At 40.5% G+C, this 19,457-nt stretch overlaps 1 protein-coding gene across 1 annotated transcript in view; it reads left to right on the top strand.

Moving 5' to 3' along the window:
• Nucleotides 1-19,457, top strand: part of LOC133877300 (cleavage and polyadenylation specificity factor subunit 3-II) — a 45,344-nt gene that overhangs the window by 11,289 nt on the left and 14,598 nt on the right. Inside the window, exons 6-8 of the mRNA XM_062315557.1 lie at nucleotides 10,890-11,026; nucleotides 13,008-13,071; nucleotides 14,016-14,081. Of these exons, the coding sequence (XP_062171541.1) occupies nucleotides 10,890-11,026; nucleotides 13,008-13,071; nucleotides 14,016-14,081 (267 nt within the window). The remainder of the gene's footprint in view (nucleotides 1-10,889; nucleotides 11,027-13,007; nucleotides 13,072-14,015; nucleotides 14,082-19,457) is intronic.

The raw sequence follows: 19,457 nt of genomic DNA, 5'->3' as shown, positions 1-19,457 counted from the left end.
TGATTGACTCTGACACAATGTGTTCCGGACCACTTGCAGTTAATCATTGATAGTGGAAGCTCAAAAAATATTATCTTTCAAGAGACAGTCACCAAGCTGAATTTGAAGATTGAGACACATCCTCAGCCCAACAAACTTCCTTGGTTTAAGAAAGGCAGCAAGGTAAATGTTACTGTACCATGCTAGTTGACTTATCTATTGGAAGTAGATACTTTGATAAGGTGTAGTGTGATGTAGTATCTATGGATACATGCCATATCCTGTTTGGAAGCCTTGGCAGTTTGATAATAAAGTAATTCATGATGGTTGGAAAAACATATATACTTTCTACAAAGATAAGAAGAAAATAATTTCGGTCCCATCGAAAGTGGAAGTTACACCTAAACCTAAGTAAGGGGAGGGTGTTAATTTGCTCTCAATGGCCAAATTTGATGAGTTGGAAGTAAACGGTGTAGTATATGCGACAGCGCCTGCTGGATGATCTGCCCAAAACTAGTGATGATTCTAGCCAGAAGTTTATTTAGAGTCCTTTAAGTCTATTTAGAGTCTATTTTCTCAAAGTAACGTTTTAGTTTATCTTTATATTTTAGTTGACACCAGTTGAAGTCTATCTTTATCTTTTAGCTAACACCAGTTACTGTTCTAGTTTATCTTTTAGTTATCTTTATCTATGTTAGTTTTCTTAGTCCGACTATAAAAGATATATGTAATTCTTTCATCAGGCAGAAAATGAAAATTATTGAAAGTGAGTACAAATTTTGAGTTGATACTACTCTACAACCTTGGTGAGACTCCATTGTTCTTGTCTGTGTGAGTTTGTGAAAATTCTGCAACTATATTTGTGTTTTGCTATCCTGCGTCAATTTTTGTAGTAGAGCTAGACTTCCTGCTGTTTATTGTGTTATCATTCACAATGACTACCCGAAGTGGCAACTCTTATGGTGATAATCAACTCAGCCCACAACAGCGAAATGATTTATTGTTGGACATGGTTCAGCAACTGGGCTCTTTTTCCAATCAGTTGGGTGCTCTTACCTAACGAGTGGATGTTTTATGGGATCAACTATTCGACAAACCAGAATCTTCAGGAGAGAAGGTGAAAGTCGAAACTGAAGATACTGAAATACACCAAAATTCAGCCACCAAAGAAGAGATGCCTCATGAAGATACTGTAGATAAATGCACTTTGCGCAATTTACTACCCCTTATCATGAAACTCGAAACTACCAGCCACGCCAACTATTTCAACCCAACTATATTCAATGAATACAATGCACCCAGCTAGAGACCGCTTGGAAAAGCATGCCTACCTTATGGATGATATAACAAGGAGAGTTTGTGTGGATGTCCCATATTTCCACAGAAAGCTGGATCCTCATGCATTCCAGGATTGGGTAACCTCGTTGAAAGATTATTTTGGGTGGTTAAATTTGCCTCCTATCAGGTTCTTGAAGATGAAACTTAAGGGACAAGCTCGTGTGTGGTGGCACAATGTTGAAGAGCATCTACACCGCTTGTGCTAAACCCCAATTTTAATTTGGGAAGTGATGAAGTTAAAGCTGCAAGAGAATCACCTACCTATCGACTATGAAGAATCACTGTTTGAGGAATTGTGGTGGTGATGGAAGCTTTAAGTAGGATGATGTCTGCAACGGTGGAGAGCGGGCTTCATTCTTGGTTCTTTGTGCGTTCGAGAAATTAGGAGGAAATGATAGTGTCACATTTGTTATTTGCATATGACAGGTTACTTTTTTGTGAGCCTAGTGTCGAACAATTCCGAAACTTGAGATGCTTGTTGCTTTGTTTTGAATTGGTATTGGGGATGAAAATAAATTTGTCTAAGTCTGAGATTGTTCCAGTAAGCGATGTGGAGGGTTTGGCTAGCATTCTTGGGTGTAGTATGCCTTCATTGTTGACAAAGTGTTTGGGTCTTCCTTTGGTTTCTCATTATAAGGCTTCCACTATTTGGAGTAGCATTATTGAGAAGATGGAGAATAGATTTGGGGGTTTGAAGAGGCTGTATTTATCAAAGGGCGGTAGGTTAACATTGATCAAAAGCTGTCTTTCTAACTTACCCACATATTATTTGTCCATCTTCCCTATTCCAGTGGGAGTGGCTAACTGACTGGAAAAAATTCAGAGGGACTTTCTTTGGGGAGGTATTGATGATAAATTTAAGTTTCATCTAGTGAATTGGTCAAATGTATGTACTCTAAAGAACTCGCCGGGGGGGGGGGTGTTTAGGGCTGGGTAAGTGGTTATGGAGATTTGCTATGGAAAGGGATGCATTGTGGAGGAACTTGGTGGACATCAAATATGGTAGTAGGGCTGAGCAAATCTCCGCAGAACCCACCCCTCCCCGCAATACCCTAAAACCCGCACCCATGGTGCGGGCCACGGGGCCTTATTTGGGCCCTCGCGTGGTGCGGAGCAGGTTGCAGGGGGGGGCCCTTGAAATTTCTCGGGTCCCCACCCCACCCTGGCTTCGCCCCGCAGATTTTGAAAAAAGAAAAAGAAAAAAAAGGCAGAAAAATGTAAAAACCACAAGCAGGCTAAAGGCTAAAGCAGCTACTGCAGTCTGCAGGCTTACAGCCCTTTGGGCTTTGGCCCCTTTCAATTTTTCTTACTTTTCTCAGTTTCTATCCTTCTAAGTTCTAACGAATCTAACCTAACCCTAACTTTAACTTCTCTAAGTTTCTAACTCCCTAAGCGCCGCAGCCTACATCAGTGCATCACATTCACTTTTTTTTTTTTTATAAGTAAGAAAATTTCATTAAAAAAAATGTAAGGCGCCCCTAAGTACACAGGAGCAACCCAGCTAGCCCACATGAAAAACCCATAAGAAACTACATACCCACAACACCCAAAACCCACATGAAACCCAAGATACAATAAAAACCCTCCAACAAATACCCAAGATACAAAGTAACCCCCATAATAAAGTAAAACCCAATAGAACCCCCCATCCAACACCCAAGATACAAAGTAATCCCCCATAAAATAATAAAACCCAAGATTCAAAAGAAACCCTCCATCAAACACCCAAGATACAAAAGAACCCCCCATGATACAATAAAACCCAAGATACAAAGTAACCCCCCCTCATACAAAAAAACCCCCCAAAGAAGAAAACCCCCCAAACCCAAGAAAACCCCCAAACAATACCCCCAAAACCCATACAACAACACCTCAAATACAAGAAAGCAAACCCAAAATACAAAGAAAAGCCAGAGCTACAGGAGGAAAAAAAATAACAGTGGCGCGTGGAGCCACGCGCACCGGTGCGCTACCTGTGCGTGTAGACACGAGCAACCGGAGCGGCGCAAAACCAGCCGGAAGGACCACCGGAAGAAGCGGAAATTGCCGGAGAAGCCATCGGAGAGGCGCGTGTGTGCAAGAGAGGTCCCATACGCCACAGATCTAGCACCCAAAAAACAGAAACACCCACGGCGCGTCGGAACAGCGCGTGGCAACCACCCGCAGCAGTGCTGACGGAGGAGAGGAGTCGGACCATGACGGAGAGTCCTCCAGAGAGGCACGTGGACGGCGAGGAGGCCCCAAAACCCGTAGATCTACAACCCAAGAAGTGCATGAACAAAAAAAGCCACCCACACGGCGCGGCGGCAAACCATAGAGCCGGCGACATCGGCAAGGACCGGAAAAAGCCGGCGAGGTCACGAGCGGGGCGCGAGAGCGCGGAAAACCCAACCACTGAGAACTACCCCCAACAAAAGAAAACCCCAAAACTAAAAGACCCAAGCGAAGAAGAAAAGCTAAGAGAACCTAGACCGGAGAGGAACCTAGACTACCACTCTCCTTAGTCCTCACCAGCCACCGGCCCTCATGCCGTCACGCCCTCGTCGCCGTCACACCCTCACCTCCCCGCACGTCAAAGTGTAGCTCATCTTAAAGTAATTTTTGGAGAAGAACAACAAGAAAGTAAGTATTTTTCTAGTGATATATCTATGCAATGTCTTATTAAATCCTTTGTTTTTTCATAATTCTGATCACAACTAGCTCTAACTGGATAATAGACATGTCAGATGAGTTGAGATTGAAAGAGATATAGGCTTCCATGATGAGTTTGTCTTTGAGGAAGATGTATTGCCAGATCTAGCAAAAAATAAATTAGTAATGATCAAATTTTGTAAAGAGGTTATGTATTTTTGCACAAGAATTATGAAGCAGGATAATGTCCAGCCAACTGGATCGGGTGTCTGGTTATGCAAGAGTCTAGCCAAGTGGTCACGGTTGGGTTGTCTCTAAGATGTGGTCCTGATCAAATTTTGTAAAGAGGTTATGTATTTTTGCACAAGAATTATGAAGCAGGATAATGTCCAGCCAACTGGATCGGGTGTATGGTTATGCAAGAGTCTGGCCAAGTGGTCACGGTTGGGTTGTCTCTAAGATGTGGTCCTGCCTGTGGCTTCTTTATATATATATATATATATATATATATATATATAGAGATAAATAAATAAATAAATAACAGTAATAAAAGATTAGATATAAAAACACAATGCAAGTCTTTTTTTAATATGTGTGTGTAAAAACACCATTTTTCTCACCTTGGCACAACCCACGGGGATTCCCGCCCCGTCCACACCCGCCCCGTGCGAGTGCATGGGGTTTTCTGCGGGGTGCGGGTTCCCCAAAAGGGAACCCGCACCTCTGCGGGGCGGGGTCGAAAAATCCCCATCCCTTCCCCTCCCTCCCGCCCTATGCTTAGCCCTGTATGGTAGTATGAGGGGTGGTTGGTATTCCGAGGAGGTAGGGGGGCCCTATGGAGTGGGAGTGTGGACATGTATATTGAGGGAGTGGGCTGGTTTTTTGCATCATGTGCGATATGAGGTAGGCGATGGTTCTCAAGTGTTGTTTTGGCATGATGTGTAGTGTGGGAAACTACCTTTGAAGGTCCTACTTCCAGAGTTGTTCACTATTGCATGTGGTAAGGATGTGTAAATGGAGAATATGCTGATCCAAAATGGTCACATACATTGGAATATTTTGTTTACTCGACCCGTGCATGATTGGGAGGTGGAAGTGGTATCTCGATTCTTTGAGTTGTACTCTCAAAAAATAAGGTATGGAGGCAATGATTCGATTTGTTGGATACCATCGAAAACAAGTCCTTTGAAGTGAAGTCTTATTATCGTGTATTTGTCTACTCCTGTACGGTCTACTTTTCCTTGAAAGAGTATTTGGAAAGTTAAGGTTCCCCCGAGAGTGGTGTTCTTTCTATGGACGACGACTCTAGGAAAAATCTTAACCTTGGATAACTTATGAATATTATTGTGATGGAGTGGTGTTGTATGTTTAAGACTTGTGAAAAGTCCACCGATCACTTATTCCTTCATTGTGAGGTTGCAATAGAGACGTGGAGTGCGCTTCTTCAGCTTTTTGGGGAAGAACTACAACTACAAGGATTTTATATGGTGTGATGTAATTCCTCTGCAAAATATTTTGCCTCAACTAAAACCAAATTTTTTGTTGGAAAAACCTTCATTTCTCTCTCTTTTACTCTTTGTAGAATATTGGGATTTACAAAAGAGTCTCGGTACTTGTCTGACCTTCATAATCCATCGGTGTGTGTATGTATATATACAGCACCACTCAATTACTTCAAATAAACCCCTTTTGGAGAGGTTCCAAACTAACCTATCATCCTCTCCTTGTCGGTTAGTTCCATTGTGTTTAATGTGTTGTATTTGGCGGAAACAGAATGCGCGGCACTTTAAAGATGTAAAGACATCGATGGTAGAGCTAAGGAAGCGTGTGCTTAACACGTTATATATTTGGATAGCGTCTCATCACAGCAGTTTTTATGTATGCTGAATTTTTAATTTTCTGTTCATTCCTCTTAGGGGCAACGTTGTATACTTCCTATGTATTAGGGTTGCGCCCCTCTGCACTTTATTAGGGGCAATGTTATATATATATATATATATAGAAAGGAATTAATACAATATTATGAAATATGGACACCTCTTAGGGACATTTTTTTTTCGATAAATAATGTATATTCATTTAAAAGCGCAGAGGAGCGCAACCTAGGTGCACAAGATGTATACGAGAGAACCTCTAACCCATAGAGAAATAACATAAAGCTAAAAATTCAGAATAAGTAGCTACAGACAAAGTATTCCAAGCAACTCTCCATGTATACAGGGTTTGTAGCACCAACTTCTTTAAATCAAGCAAACCATTCTCACAGTTGTCAAAGTTGCGTGCATTCCGCTCTCGCCAAAGACATCAAACCAAACACAATGAAGCCATCCTGCATAAGTGCAACAAACTATGGTTGCCCAACTGTCCCCTCTAACTTACCAACAGCTCATTCACCAAAAAGCTGATGAAACGCACTCCACATCTTTATGGCAACCTCACAATGAAGGAACTAGCGATCGATGGATTCTCCTCAAGTCTTACACATAGAGCACCACTCCATTACAATAATATTTCTCTTACGTAAGTTATCTAAGGTTAAGACTTTTCTTAGAGTCTCCGTCTACACAGAATGCCACTCTCGGGGGAACCTTAACTTTCCAAATACTCTTCCAAGGAAAAGTTGATCATACAATGATGCAATCAAATAATAAAAAGAACAAAAGAAAAGGGATATGAGCTACTTTGAGAGAGTCATGATCTCCAATGGCTACTTCGAGGGAGCCGTGGCCTCCAAAATACCAACAAAGGTTCTAGGTTTTCATAATATTTAGCATGATATTTTATTGATTAGGTTTACACTTATATAGAAGACGGCTAGGTCATAAGACAAAACCATTAGGTCTAGCCGTCATTACATCATATAGGAAAAGAAATTATGAAGGAAATAAACTAATGGAAAATACATTCCTTATTAGCTAAAACACTTGGGGAAATAATATATGGAGATTATCCTCCTTATTCTCTACCGACTTGGGCTTTAGTATTGCCACGTAAGCCCTAGAAATCTGAACGTATCATCCCTCTCCCCTAACATCTACCTTATCCCCAAGAAAGAATTATGGTTTTGCAAAATTCACTCCCTGCCCTTCCAACCTTGGCTCCATCTCTTCCTCCTTCTTCCCATTTGGTTTCAGTTTTGGTTTTGTAAAAAGTACTCCATGCTCTTCCAACCCATGCTTCCTCTCTTCTTTCTTCTTCACATTTTGCTCCAGCCTCTCCTTGTCAAGAACATTACGAAGAACAACCCCATATATATAGCTAACCTGACTTCCAGTATCAATGCAGCTCAAGTGTGAGTTTATGGTTGTATTCCAGAAACGAATACATCGGTCTGCAGTTCCTCCTCCGGGTGCAAGAAGTCCATGACCATGGGAAGACCATGCAATAGCTTTTACTGGTGCTGTATGCTCAGAGTATCTCAGCACAGGCTGAGTTGAATTTTGATTCCGAACAAAAAGTCTATTATCATTGCCTCCGGATGCTAATTCACGATCATCATAAGACCACTTTAATCCGCGAACCTCTGATTTGCATCCAGAGAGTTTACTGGGGACAAAATCTTCTAGAGCACGCATATCTCTTAAGAAAATACTCGTCCCTTACCTTCTTACAGCAAGATGCATCCCAAAGCTCGGCTTTCTTGTTTCTAGTTCGCATCTCTAACACCTCTTGGGGCATTGGCATCATCCGGTTAATTTTTGTTGCCGGTGGGGTAGGTTGTATGGGTGGGGCTTGGTTCGCCGGAGAGGTGCGATGTGGAGAAAAGCTTTCAATTCTTTTCCTGATCTCCTCCATCCGTTTTCTCGATTCCTCTTTCCACGCGAGGAATTCTGACCGCATCTTTTCTATCCTTGTTCTTCTTCATTCCAGAAAAATCGGGAAGACATGGTGATGGTGTGGATCGGAGATTGTTGTAGAAAACAATCAACTTGGCTTTGATACCACTTGATGCAATCAAATAATAAAAAGAACAAAAAAAGAGAGGATATGGGCTCCTTCGAGAGAGCCGTAATCTCCAATGGCTATTTCGAGGGAGCCGTGACCTCCAAGATACCAACAAAGGTTCTAGGTTTTCATAATATTCAGCATGATATTTTATTGATTAGGGTTACACTTATATAGAAGAAGGCTAGGTCATAAAACATAATCATTAGGTCTAGCCGTCATTACATCATGCAGGAAAATAAACTAATGGAAAATACATTCCTTATTAGCTAAAACACTTAGGGAAATAATATATGGAGATTATCCTCCTTATTCTCTGCCGACTTGGGCTTTAGTACTGCCACGTGTGCTGCCACGTGTGCTGCCACATAAACCCTGAAAATCTAAACGTATCATATAAGAGTAGATAAGACCTGATAGTAAGACTTCACTTCAAAGGACTTCGTTTTCGATGGGATTCAACAAATTGTATCCTTGCCTCCATACCTTATTTTTTGACAATACAACAACTCAAAGAATCGAGATACCACTTCTACCTCCCAATCATGCACGTCTCGAGTAAACAGAATATTCCAATGTATATGAACATTTTGGATCTGCATATTCTCCTCCACCCACGTATCCTTACCACATGCAATAGTGAACAACTCTGGAAAGAGGAACTTCAAAGTTAGTTCCCCACACTACACATCATTCCAAAATAACACTTTAGAACCATCACCTACGTCATATCGCACATGATGCACAAAGCGAACCCACCCACTCCTTATACATTGCCACACTCCCACTTCATGGGGTCCACCTACCTCTTTGGAACACCAACCACACCTCATACTACCATATTTGATGTCCACCAACTTCCTCCACAATGCATCCCTTTCCATAGCAAACCTCCATAACCACTTAGCCAGCAAGGCTCAATTAAACTGAAGCATGTTTCTCACCCCTAACCCCCCTGAATTCTTCGGCATACATACCTTTGACCAATTTACCAGATGAAACTAAAATTCATCACTAATACCTCCCCAAAGAAAGTTCATCTAAAGTTTTTCCAGTCAATTAGCCCCTCCCACTGGAATAGGGTAAAGGGGCAAATAATATGTGCGTAAATTAGAAAGCGTGCTTTTGATCAACATTAACCTACTGCCCTTTGATAAATACAACCTCTTCCAACCCACGAATCTATTCTCCATCTTCTCAATAATACTACTCCAAATAGTGGATGCCTTATAATGAGCACCTAAAGGAAGACCCAAATACTTTATCGGCAACGAAGCTACACCACACCCAAGAATGCTAGCCAAGCCCTCCACATCCCCTGCATTGCCTACTGGAACAATCTTAGACTTCGAGAAATTGATTTTCAGCCTCGAAAACGCTTCAAAACGAAGCAACAAGCATCTCAAGTTTCAGAATTGTTCAACACTAGGCTCACAAAAAAGTAATGTGTCATATGCAAGTAACAAATGTGACACTATCGTTTCCTCCTGGTTTCTCGAACCCACAGAGAATCTAGAAAGAAGCTCGCTCTGCATCGTTGCAGACATCATCTTGGTAAAAGCCTCCATCACCACCACAAACAATAAAGGAGACAAAGGATCCCCCTATCATAGTTCTCACGAACTACGAAAACCCCTATAGGCGACCCATTAATGATAATCGAAAAACGGATTGTAGAAATGCAATGAGCTATCCAACCTCGCCATCTCTACCCAAAACCACAGCTCGCCAACAAATATTAGAGAAACTCCCAATTCACATGATCATATGCCTTCTCCAAGTCCAATTTACATAAAATACCCAATGCCCCAGAGAGAAGCCGACTATCCAAATATTTATTTGCCACCAAAACAAAATCCAAAATTTGTCTCCCCTTGATAAACACAGTCTGAGAATGTGACACAATCTTCCCCAAAACTGACTTCAACCTATTGGCCAAGACTTTCAAAATAATTTTTTAAACCCCACATATTAAACTGATAGGATGAAAATCTTTAATCTCCACTACTCCAGCTTTCTTCGGAATAAGCGATACTAACATCAAAGAAATATGGTGTAGACTCAACAAAGGTAACACCAACATTGCAAACTATCGTCTTAGAACTGGACTATAACAATGGACCCTTTTGGGTTCGAGAGTAACTAAGAAAGACACATTTAGTAACGCGAGCATCAAGTTTATCAAAGCCAAGGCCGAGATTGTGAACATAGTAGGTACACCCAAAATTTTGGGAGGTAAGGAGAATAAAGGAGATGAAGGAAACAAGAAAGAATGAGGAAATGCTCCATCTAAAACAAAGGAAGGCGTCTGTTTGATAAGATAACATGTAGTAAGAATTGCGTCACTCCAAAAACGTTTAGGGACTCATGTGAAACAAGAGAGCTCAAGTAACTTTCAACAAATGACACTCTGAGCTTAGGCACAACATTTTGTTGTGGAGTGTGAACACAAGGTGTTTGATGGACGATGCCTTTGTTAGATCAATAGGTAGCAAAAAATGAGATTCATATTCTTTGGCATTATCAAAATGCAAAATGCTAATTGATGATGCAAAATGGACCCCATACATTAGAATGCACTAACTCAAAAGGACTTGAAACTCAACTAGAAACCCGAGAAGAAAAGGACACATGATGATGTTTGCTAAATTCACAAGATTCACAATCAAAAGATGATATAAATAATTAAGACCCAACACTTGACTCTTTAATGGAAGAGGGGAATGAGTGAGATGACAATGCCATTGAAAGGGGGATAGGGAGGACTGGAGTGCTCGAGGTAGAGAGATAGGTGAGTCATGTTAATAAAGGCTACCAACTTCATGCCTCATACTAATCATCCAATTTGTTTGGAGCATCTTACCATATGATTGCAAAGGCACTCATTGTCATTCTAAGTTACTAGGGGTGTTAATGAGCCTAGAATACAAACTGTTTTTTCAATCAATATTACATCCCATGTTAATTGAGCTCTCACTGTTTATTATGTGCCAAAGGTTCTTGGAGCAGCAATGTTTTATGCAAAGGTGGGAGATACTGGTATAGTATACACAGGAGACTATAATATGACACCGGACAGGCATCTGGGGGCCGCTCAAATTGATCGACTACAGCTGGACCTTCTTATAACAGAGTATGGAACATGTTTGTGTAAATGGCTATGGAACATGTTTATTCTTCCTACTTTTCAGATACACTTCATTGCTATCCGTGGGCATTATTTGATAGTCAAATTTTGCAAATGGCTTATGATAGATTTTGGCCTTTTAGGGGTTGTCATCCTCGTTACATGTCCTTTTTTTTTTTTACCAATAACTTGTAGCTCTGTCATTCCATAATTTAATAATGGCCCTCCCATATGCCTTAAGCTAAGCAAAATCAAAGGAGACATATAGGTAAGAATGGTTCTCTATAGGTCATCATATATTCTTTTAGCACTGATTTTTCTTGAGTATAACTTCCACAAGGTCTTAGCACAAACGAAGCCTTTTGTTGTGCCCTCAAATGAGAGGTTGACACCTCAACCTGAAACAAAAAAAAGCAAATGTTACCAAAACATCGGAACTGACCCTTCTATCACTCATCTACGGACACAAAACCCTCCCCATTTATCTAATCTCCCACCTCTCTTGAGACTAAACGCACAACCACCACCGAAGCAAATCAAATACAAGAAATTGGAGACTTTGATTTTCTTTTTTGGCATAACTAAATCAAATCAAATAATGCTTTTCACAGCGATGGGTAAAGATCCCCACATCTCATAAAATTAAGTACATACTAAAAGCATGAATTTTACATATTAAATAAGAGCAATTAAAAAAAAAAAAAAAAAAAAAAAAAAAAAAAAAAAAAAGCCAAGTGAAAGAGCCAGTGGAACATTGTGGAAAATAATGAATGACAGAAATCTCTAGAATTCACGCTCAAAGGTCTCTAAACATAGAAGCTCTTCTAAAATAAATAAATATATAAATAAATAATAGTAAGATGAATAATATGTCTCTATCTCGCTTGGACTCAGGCGAGAGAGTAGGGTATCTGACTCCATCAGTGCAGTAGTTGTAGATGGTGTATATGGTGCCGACCCACTAGAGGTGTTTGTACTGATAGGCATCAAGATCTTGGAACTCCTTCGAATCCCACTATTTCTTTCCTTGGGTGGCACAGAACTTGGCCTCAACGGAGGTCTCACAGCTGTTGATGTTGAAGCCCCTATAGGTGGCAATAATGGGGGCCTTGGACCACTCAGTCTTCTCAAGCCCGCACCTAGTGGCTAGTCATCCGTGTTCCATAGGCTAAAGTAAATCGTTTGTCTCAAGGTGGCGCTCGGCCTGGGTGGTGGCTGTGCGTTTTTTCTCTCAAGAGATTAGGTAAATGGGGAGGTTTTCTTTTTTCGTAGATGATTGATATAAGGGTCAGATCCGGTGTTTTGGTAACATTTGCTTTTGTTGTTTCAAGCTGAGGTGTCAACCTTTCATTGGAGGCCACAAAAGGCTTGGTTTGTGCCAAGACCTTATAGAAGTTACACTCTTTTTTCTTATCTATCTCTCTCTCTCTCTCTCTTCATTCTGTGTGTGTTTAAGTAGGTGTGGGAGGGCAGGACTTTTCCTGTCAATGCTGTCATTGTAAAATTTAGACCAATCATAATGAATTCAGCACACTTTGAGCTGAAAAAAAAGCATTTTTGAATTGGACATCAGTGTAACTTTTTTATTTTAATAAACATCAAAATGTTTGGTTATGTTGTTCTATTTGCTCATTGATATATAATCAAATGTCAAAACACTAAACGCCCTATCTTTTTTTTTTGCTAACAATATCTAAACTTTATTAATAAGAAGAACACTACTGGGGGACCATACCATTTTGCTTCTCTTCAGGTAACACCTGTGAAGGGATAGGGGAGATGGGGATAGGCCCCGAGGAATTACAGTTGGAAACCCAAAGGGTTAAGTTGTGAGAAGTCCTATTAGCTATTCTAGGTGCAAAATTTAGAGCCAAGTACTAACGAAAGCTCCTGTCTTACTTAGATGTTAATGCATACCCCTGCTTAAATGATGCGTTTCGTTTGGAAGAGCTATTATGTTCTCTTTTTGATAATATTCATGTTTCAGGTCCACATATGCAACAACTATACGTGACTCAAAATACAGTCGGGAAAGGGAATTTCTTAAAGCTGTATGTAAAATATCACCCCATCAAATCTCATAAACTTTTGTTGCATTTTTACTGATTTTACTGTTCAATTCTGTCCTTTTTTTTAATTTTTAATTTTTATAATTTTTGGGAAATACAAGTCATGGCACTTACTCTTCCAACTTCTTGCTGTTTAAAGGTTTGTAATTGTACCTTTAGCTAAGTACTTTTAGTTTTAAAACACATTGAAAACAATCAAGGCAGTCAAAATATCAATTCTAAGATATGAAAGTTCGTATTGAATAGTCAATTTTTCATTGTGATTTTCAATGTACATAATAAAAATTCTCTTATAGTATGGTGCTTGTGGCTTTCCAAATTGGGCACAACTTGTTTGAAAATATCAACCATATTAATTATTGTTAACCTTTTCATCTTGTAAGCTATTCCTCATCTTTGATATGCTGCATTTAACTGAGAATCTTAGATTTATTTAATTGATAATTTTTAAGGTTTAGAATCAATGGTCGGAACCGTTGGATGACTATTTACTGATTATTGTTCAATAATATTTTACTACTTTATGTAATTTTTTTAAGAAAAGGGATCCAAAGGAGTAGAGATTAATAAATTGCCGAGTTGTGCTTTCTAGTATATTTCACATTAAACATTTAATGAGTGTGGGTAGGGGATGACGCAGAATTAACCAAATTTAAATGCTTCACTTCCATTTCATTTTCCTTCTCAATGGTGACATTGTTTTGATATGCATGGGTCTGCTTATGTTTTATTAGTTTCTTACATTATTGACCTAATTTTACTATTTTTGAATTCAGGTGAACACTTGTTTAGAGTAATAATATTGCATGAGTTCATTTTTTTTGTCTCATAGTTTAAGGTTTTGTGTTTATGCCCTACAATGGTTCTTCCTTTTTCTTTTTTTCTTTTTTCTATTTGATTATTTTTTTTTTAACAAATGGATGTAGGTTCATAATTGTGTTGCTGGCGGAGGGAAGGTGCTGATTCCAACTTTTGCACTTGGAAGAGCTCAGGTTTTCTCATCAGTATAGCTGTTAATTTCACTTTTTTGAACATGATCTCTCTGAGCTTAGAGTTTAATTATATGGTTTAAATTTTTAGATGAAGTTGTACCTAACTATAAAGCATTAAAGGTCTTACAAGGAATGTAATTCTGTTGGACTGGTGCTCCATGTTAAGTGTAGTTGTGAATTGGTTGATCACTCAGTTGCTAGACAGTTATGGTCCTTTGTTCTTACAACTTTTGGGGTTCAATGGGAAACGCTAAAGTGTACTTTAGTTGGAAAGGACTGTTGGACAGCACAAAAGTAGTTTTATTTGGAATGTAAGTTCCCCTATGCCTAATGTAGAAGATATGGAAAGTAAGGAATAATACACGCTTAGTGGCATTGAGTTGAGTTGACAAGAAAAGAAAAATAGAAGAAAGAAAGAAAGAAAGGAGAAACTGTTTTCTTTCTAGGTTAATGAGCCAAACGACATCTACATGTTTAAATAGAACAAGAGTGCAATTTATTATGGAAATTGATTAATTTATAAATTACAATTATAATTGGAACACAATCAGAGAATAAAAGGAAATTAATTGTGTTTCCTAACACTTCCCCTCAAGTTAAGGCAAAGATATCTCACATGCTTAGCTTGCTTAAGCATGTATGAAAGATGCTACTTGAAACCCCCTTTGTTAAATTATCTGCAAGTTGTTCTCCAGTTTTCATATATGGTGTAAAATTAAGCTTGCATGCAATTTCTTCTCAATAAAATGTTTGTCAATCTCAATGTATTTGGTTCAGTCATGTTAGACTGAATTGTGAGCAATGTTAATAGTTGCTTTATTGTCACAATATAATCTCATGGAATCTTTTGAATCATATCCAAGTTCTTTTACAGAATCTTTAGCCATAGTATTTTGCATAATCCATGGGCCATGGCTCTGAATTCAGTTTCTACACTTGATCTGGCAATCACAAACTGTTTTTTGTTACGCCAAGTACCTGAGTTTCCTCTTGCAAATGTGCAATATTCTAAAGTAGAACGCCAATCCACAATTGATCCAACCCAAGCAGCATTTGTATAAGCTTATATTCTCATGTAGTGATGTCGAGAAAATAACAAACCTTTACCAGGTGAGTATTTTAAGTAACGAAGAATCCATAGATTGCCTCCATATGAGTCTCATGTAGTGAATGCATAAATTGACCTGACACGCTAACTGTATAGGTAATATCTGGACGGGTCTGAGACAACTAAATTAATTTACCAACCAATCTTTGATATCTTCCTTTTTCCATCGGAGGATTCTCACTACTTTCCCCTAACTTATTATTCTACTCTATTGGATTATACTTGAGGTGGAGGAAGCAGGTGAGGCGGGGGCTCTTGTGCAGTTAAGTGGGTATGAGGGTTTGGGGGAGAAGAGTATAAGGGTAGAGCAGGATATTCCTAGACAAGTGTGGAAGTTAACGGAGGAAATTCCACAGAGGCTTCATCGGTGTATGACTTACGGAGAAAGTGATAGGGTGTTGTCTTTGGGATGATGTCGGCCACAGTGAATCCCGGTGTTTATTTTTTAGATGGTTTTACAGTGGGATCGAGAAATGTTGCAGGAATGGTTGTGTCGCACTTATTGTTTGTTGATGCTACTTTAATCTTTTGTGAGGCTAATGGTGAATATCTTCGTATTTTGAGATGTCTTTTTTTATGTTCTGAGGGGGTCTCGGGGTTGAAGATTAATTTGTTGAAGTAAGAGCTCATTCCTATTGGAGAGGTAGATGATGTAGAAAGTTTGGCCAAAATATTCAAGTGTAGGGTGGCTGTGTTACCAATGAAATATTTGGGACTTCTTTTGGGGGCACCATGCAAGTCAACTTCTATATGGAATGGTATTGTAGAAAAAATGGAAAGGCAGTTGGTGGGTTAGAAGAGGCTATATTTGTCGAAGGGAGGGAGGTTGACATTGACCAAAAGTACTTTATCCAATTTGCCCACTTATTATCTTCTTCCTCTCTTCTTTTTCTTTTCTTTTTTTTTCCTATTCCTTTGGATGTGGCGAATAGGATTGAGAAACTACAAAGAGATTTTCCATGGGGAGGTTTTAGGGAGGAGTTTAAATTCCATCTAGTAAAATGGTCAACAATTTGTTCTCCTATGCAATATGGTGGTTTGGGCTTAAAAAAATTAAGTTTAATCATGCTTTGTTGGGTAAATGGTTATGGCGGTATGCTACGGAGCGCGAGTCATTATGTCGTTTGGTTGTGGAAGCAAAATATGATAGTTTGAGTGGTGGTTATGTTCTAAGGTGGTGGCGGGGCCTTTTGGTGTTGGAGTATGGAAACATATTAGGAGGGGCTGGGGATTTTTCTTGAGATGTATCATGTATAAAGTGGGCGATGGATCTAAGATTCAGTTCTGGCATGATGTTTGGTGTGGGGATCTGCCATGAAGGAAGCTTTTATGAAATTATTTAGTATTGCTCCTTGTAAGGAGGCATGGGTTGTGGACAACATACAATATTCCAATGGTGTTATTCAATGGAATGTGTCTTTTGTCAGATCTATACAAGATTGGGAGATAGATTTGGTGCTTGCATTTTTTTGGTATGTTATATTCCCTCATATGGAGACAAGGTAGTGAGAATTGTATTCGGTGGTTTTCTTCAAAGAGGAAGAAGTTTGAGGTGAGGTTTGTTTTTCGTAAGTTATCTACTTTAGGGGTTCTTTTCCTTGAAGGTGTTGGAAAGATAAAGTCCCTTTGAGAGTGAGTTTTTTTTTGTGTGGGCAGCAGTTCATGATAAGATTTTAACATTGGATAATCTGAGAAAAAGTAGAGGGTAATAGTGGTGGAATGGTGTTACATGTGTTGGAGGAACGAGGAATCTATTGATCATCTTTTACTCCATTGCAAAGTGGCAAGATAATTATGGAGTGCGATCTTTACCCTCTTTGGAGTCCAATGGGTTATGCTTGCAAGGGTGATACAATTGTTAAATTGTTGGTGAGGTCAGGTGTTCAATTCTAGATGTGTGGAGGATAGTCTCGTTGTGCTTATTGCAAAGCGTATGGAGAGAGCAAAATGATGTTTTAAAGATCTTGAGAAGACGAAGGAAAAGCTCAACAACATCCTGGTCAAATTGCTTTTTAGTTGGATAGGGGCGTATAATATTTCTCAATCTTCTAACTTTTTTGAATTTGTGAATTTTTGTTCTTCTTTTCGCATGTAAGGGTGACTCTCTTTGTATACATCTTGTGTACTAGGGTTGTTTTCCCCTGTGCTTATCAATGAACTAAATTATTTATAAAAAGGAAAAAAACAGCTTCACAATTGAGCATTCTTGTTTTTTTTTTTATAAGTAAGAATACTTTATTAAAGAAAGCGTAAGGCGCCCCTAAGTATACACAGGAACAACCAAAGCTAACCCACTAAAACCCAATAGAACCAACACAATCCGAACCCCTCGAAAACGAAGAAAAACCCCAAAACAAACTACAGTAGAAACCAACTAAGAACAAAACAACCCACCACCCACCCACCAAAGCAGACAAACCTACATCATGTGTGCCTTGCCTTTCCTACTCCTAGAAGGAACTTTAGCATCACCATAATTGATGGAGTTATGCAAATTTAGTAGCTCCCTTTTTCCTTTAGACTTTTGGCGCGCAATCATCTTCTCCCGCTGAAAATCTTCTTCCATGGCTTCCCTAATTGCCAAGGCCTCCTCCCCAAAAGCCCCTTCCAATGCCCAATCCAAGGGTGATTCATCCCAATAGTCATCTTCCTCCTTCTCCCAAACTACAATCTCCCCGTTGTGATCAAAACCGAAGAATCCAGTTCTCTCAACGGAGCAAGGAGAGATGCAGCCACTTGAAGGAGAGGAAGGTCTTACCACCCCGACCTCCTTGACCTCCCGCGGCAAAACAGGAGGGACTGGAACACTCGGAGGAAGATTAAGAAATCCCTTCCTAAACAGACCCTTTTTCGCTGGAAATTCTGTCTTCTTTTTCGCACGAGCCTCTCCACCCGTAACCTTAAGAAGAACAGGTTCTGCGGACAGCTTTGAGGCTTCCAACGAGTCAGTAAGAAACCCATCATTCCAGACCACTGAACGCCCTGCCCTGAGCTCCCTAGCCCTCCTGAAGTATTGCTGAAATGGTCGACTAGGCAGCAAGGGGGAAGGGGAAAAACGAAACTTCTTCCCCAACTCAGAAGCCCCTGAAAGGGAAGGAACAGAAAAGACGGAGAGTTCTGCACCAAACAGAAGCCCAATCAACGCCGGAGGAGCAACCAAAGTCGCCGGCGACGGCGTCTTCACAATCGGCAGAGGTAGGAAGACGAACAAAGGAACCGACTTAACCAGAGACGGCCCACCCCCAGATCGATCTTCGCACAAGGGAACCCCAACAGGAGACTCCGACGGATTGAGATCGCACGGCCCAGAGGAAGCCACCAGTGTCGTCTCCGACGAGAAGCTCGACATCCGTAAGGAATTAGTTTTACGCAAGAAGTGACCCAAACGCAATCCCTTTCGACTCCGTCCGATTCTTGCAAGCCGGCCCAAAATCATCTTTGCAGCCCAGCCCAAATCCAAGTTGAAACCTATGACCCGCTTACTCCACGTGCGCAACTTTGAAATTTCAAATTTCAAACTCGCATGTGGAAACAAGGTCTTACCCATCGAACGGTGAGGCTGGTCCTTACCCAACAGTCAAACGAAGGAGACTCCAAGGTAGAACAGTCCAACACCGACCTCCGATCTGCATCTATCACCCTCACCGCCGGAAGAAGGTCAAGCTCACACACTGGCGTAACCAATCTCCCAGACAAACGACCCCCCACAAAAGGCGCCTTCTTCATGCCAGAGGCCAAGCCTGCCTTCAACACCTCCACAAAGGAGGGCCCCTTCGTGAAAGGAACCAAACCCGGCCAAGCCTCTACTTTCTTCCCCTTAATCTCCACCGACTCATGCAAGAACCCATCCCCCCCGCCCATTGATGTAGAAAAGGAAACGGCGGTCTTCCTCAACTCTTCGGAGAATTTGATCCAACCCCACCCTCCACATCCCTCAGGGATCAGAATAAACCCTTTCCGGCCACCCATCCAGAATGAAACTGCCTCTAAGAAACGGCCGGCTTGGTTACACCCTCTTCGAGCAATCAAGACTCTCGAACCTTCCCTGAATGATTTGATGAAATCTTGATCTTCCGGAAAATCCACAAGAAGCTCCATTGTCGAAGCCAACCACTCAGAGCAAGGAGAACTAATGAAAATTTCGCCGGAGAAGCTTTTTCTCTTCTCCCCCACCCTCAGTGTCGACGCCCCTTCTAGAACCAAGAAGACAAAAGTCTTCGACTCCACGATAAAGCTTAACTCCATCTCAAAAAACACCCAAAACCCAA

The sequence above is a fragment of the Alnus glutinosa genome, chromosome 1 (assembly GCF_958979055.1).
Source record: "Alnus glutinosa chromosome 1, dhAlnGlut1.1, whole genome shotgun sequence".
Taxonomy (NCBI): Eukaryota; Viridiplantae; Streptophyta; class Magnoliopsida; order Fagales; family Betulaceae; genus Alnus; species Alnus glutinosa.
This window is presented reverse-complemented; position numbering and strand designations above follow the sequence as displayed.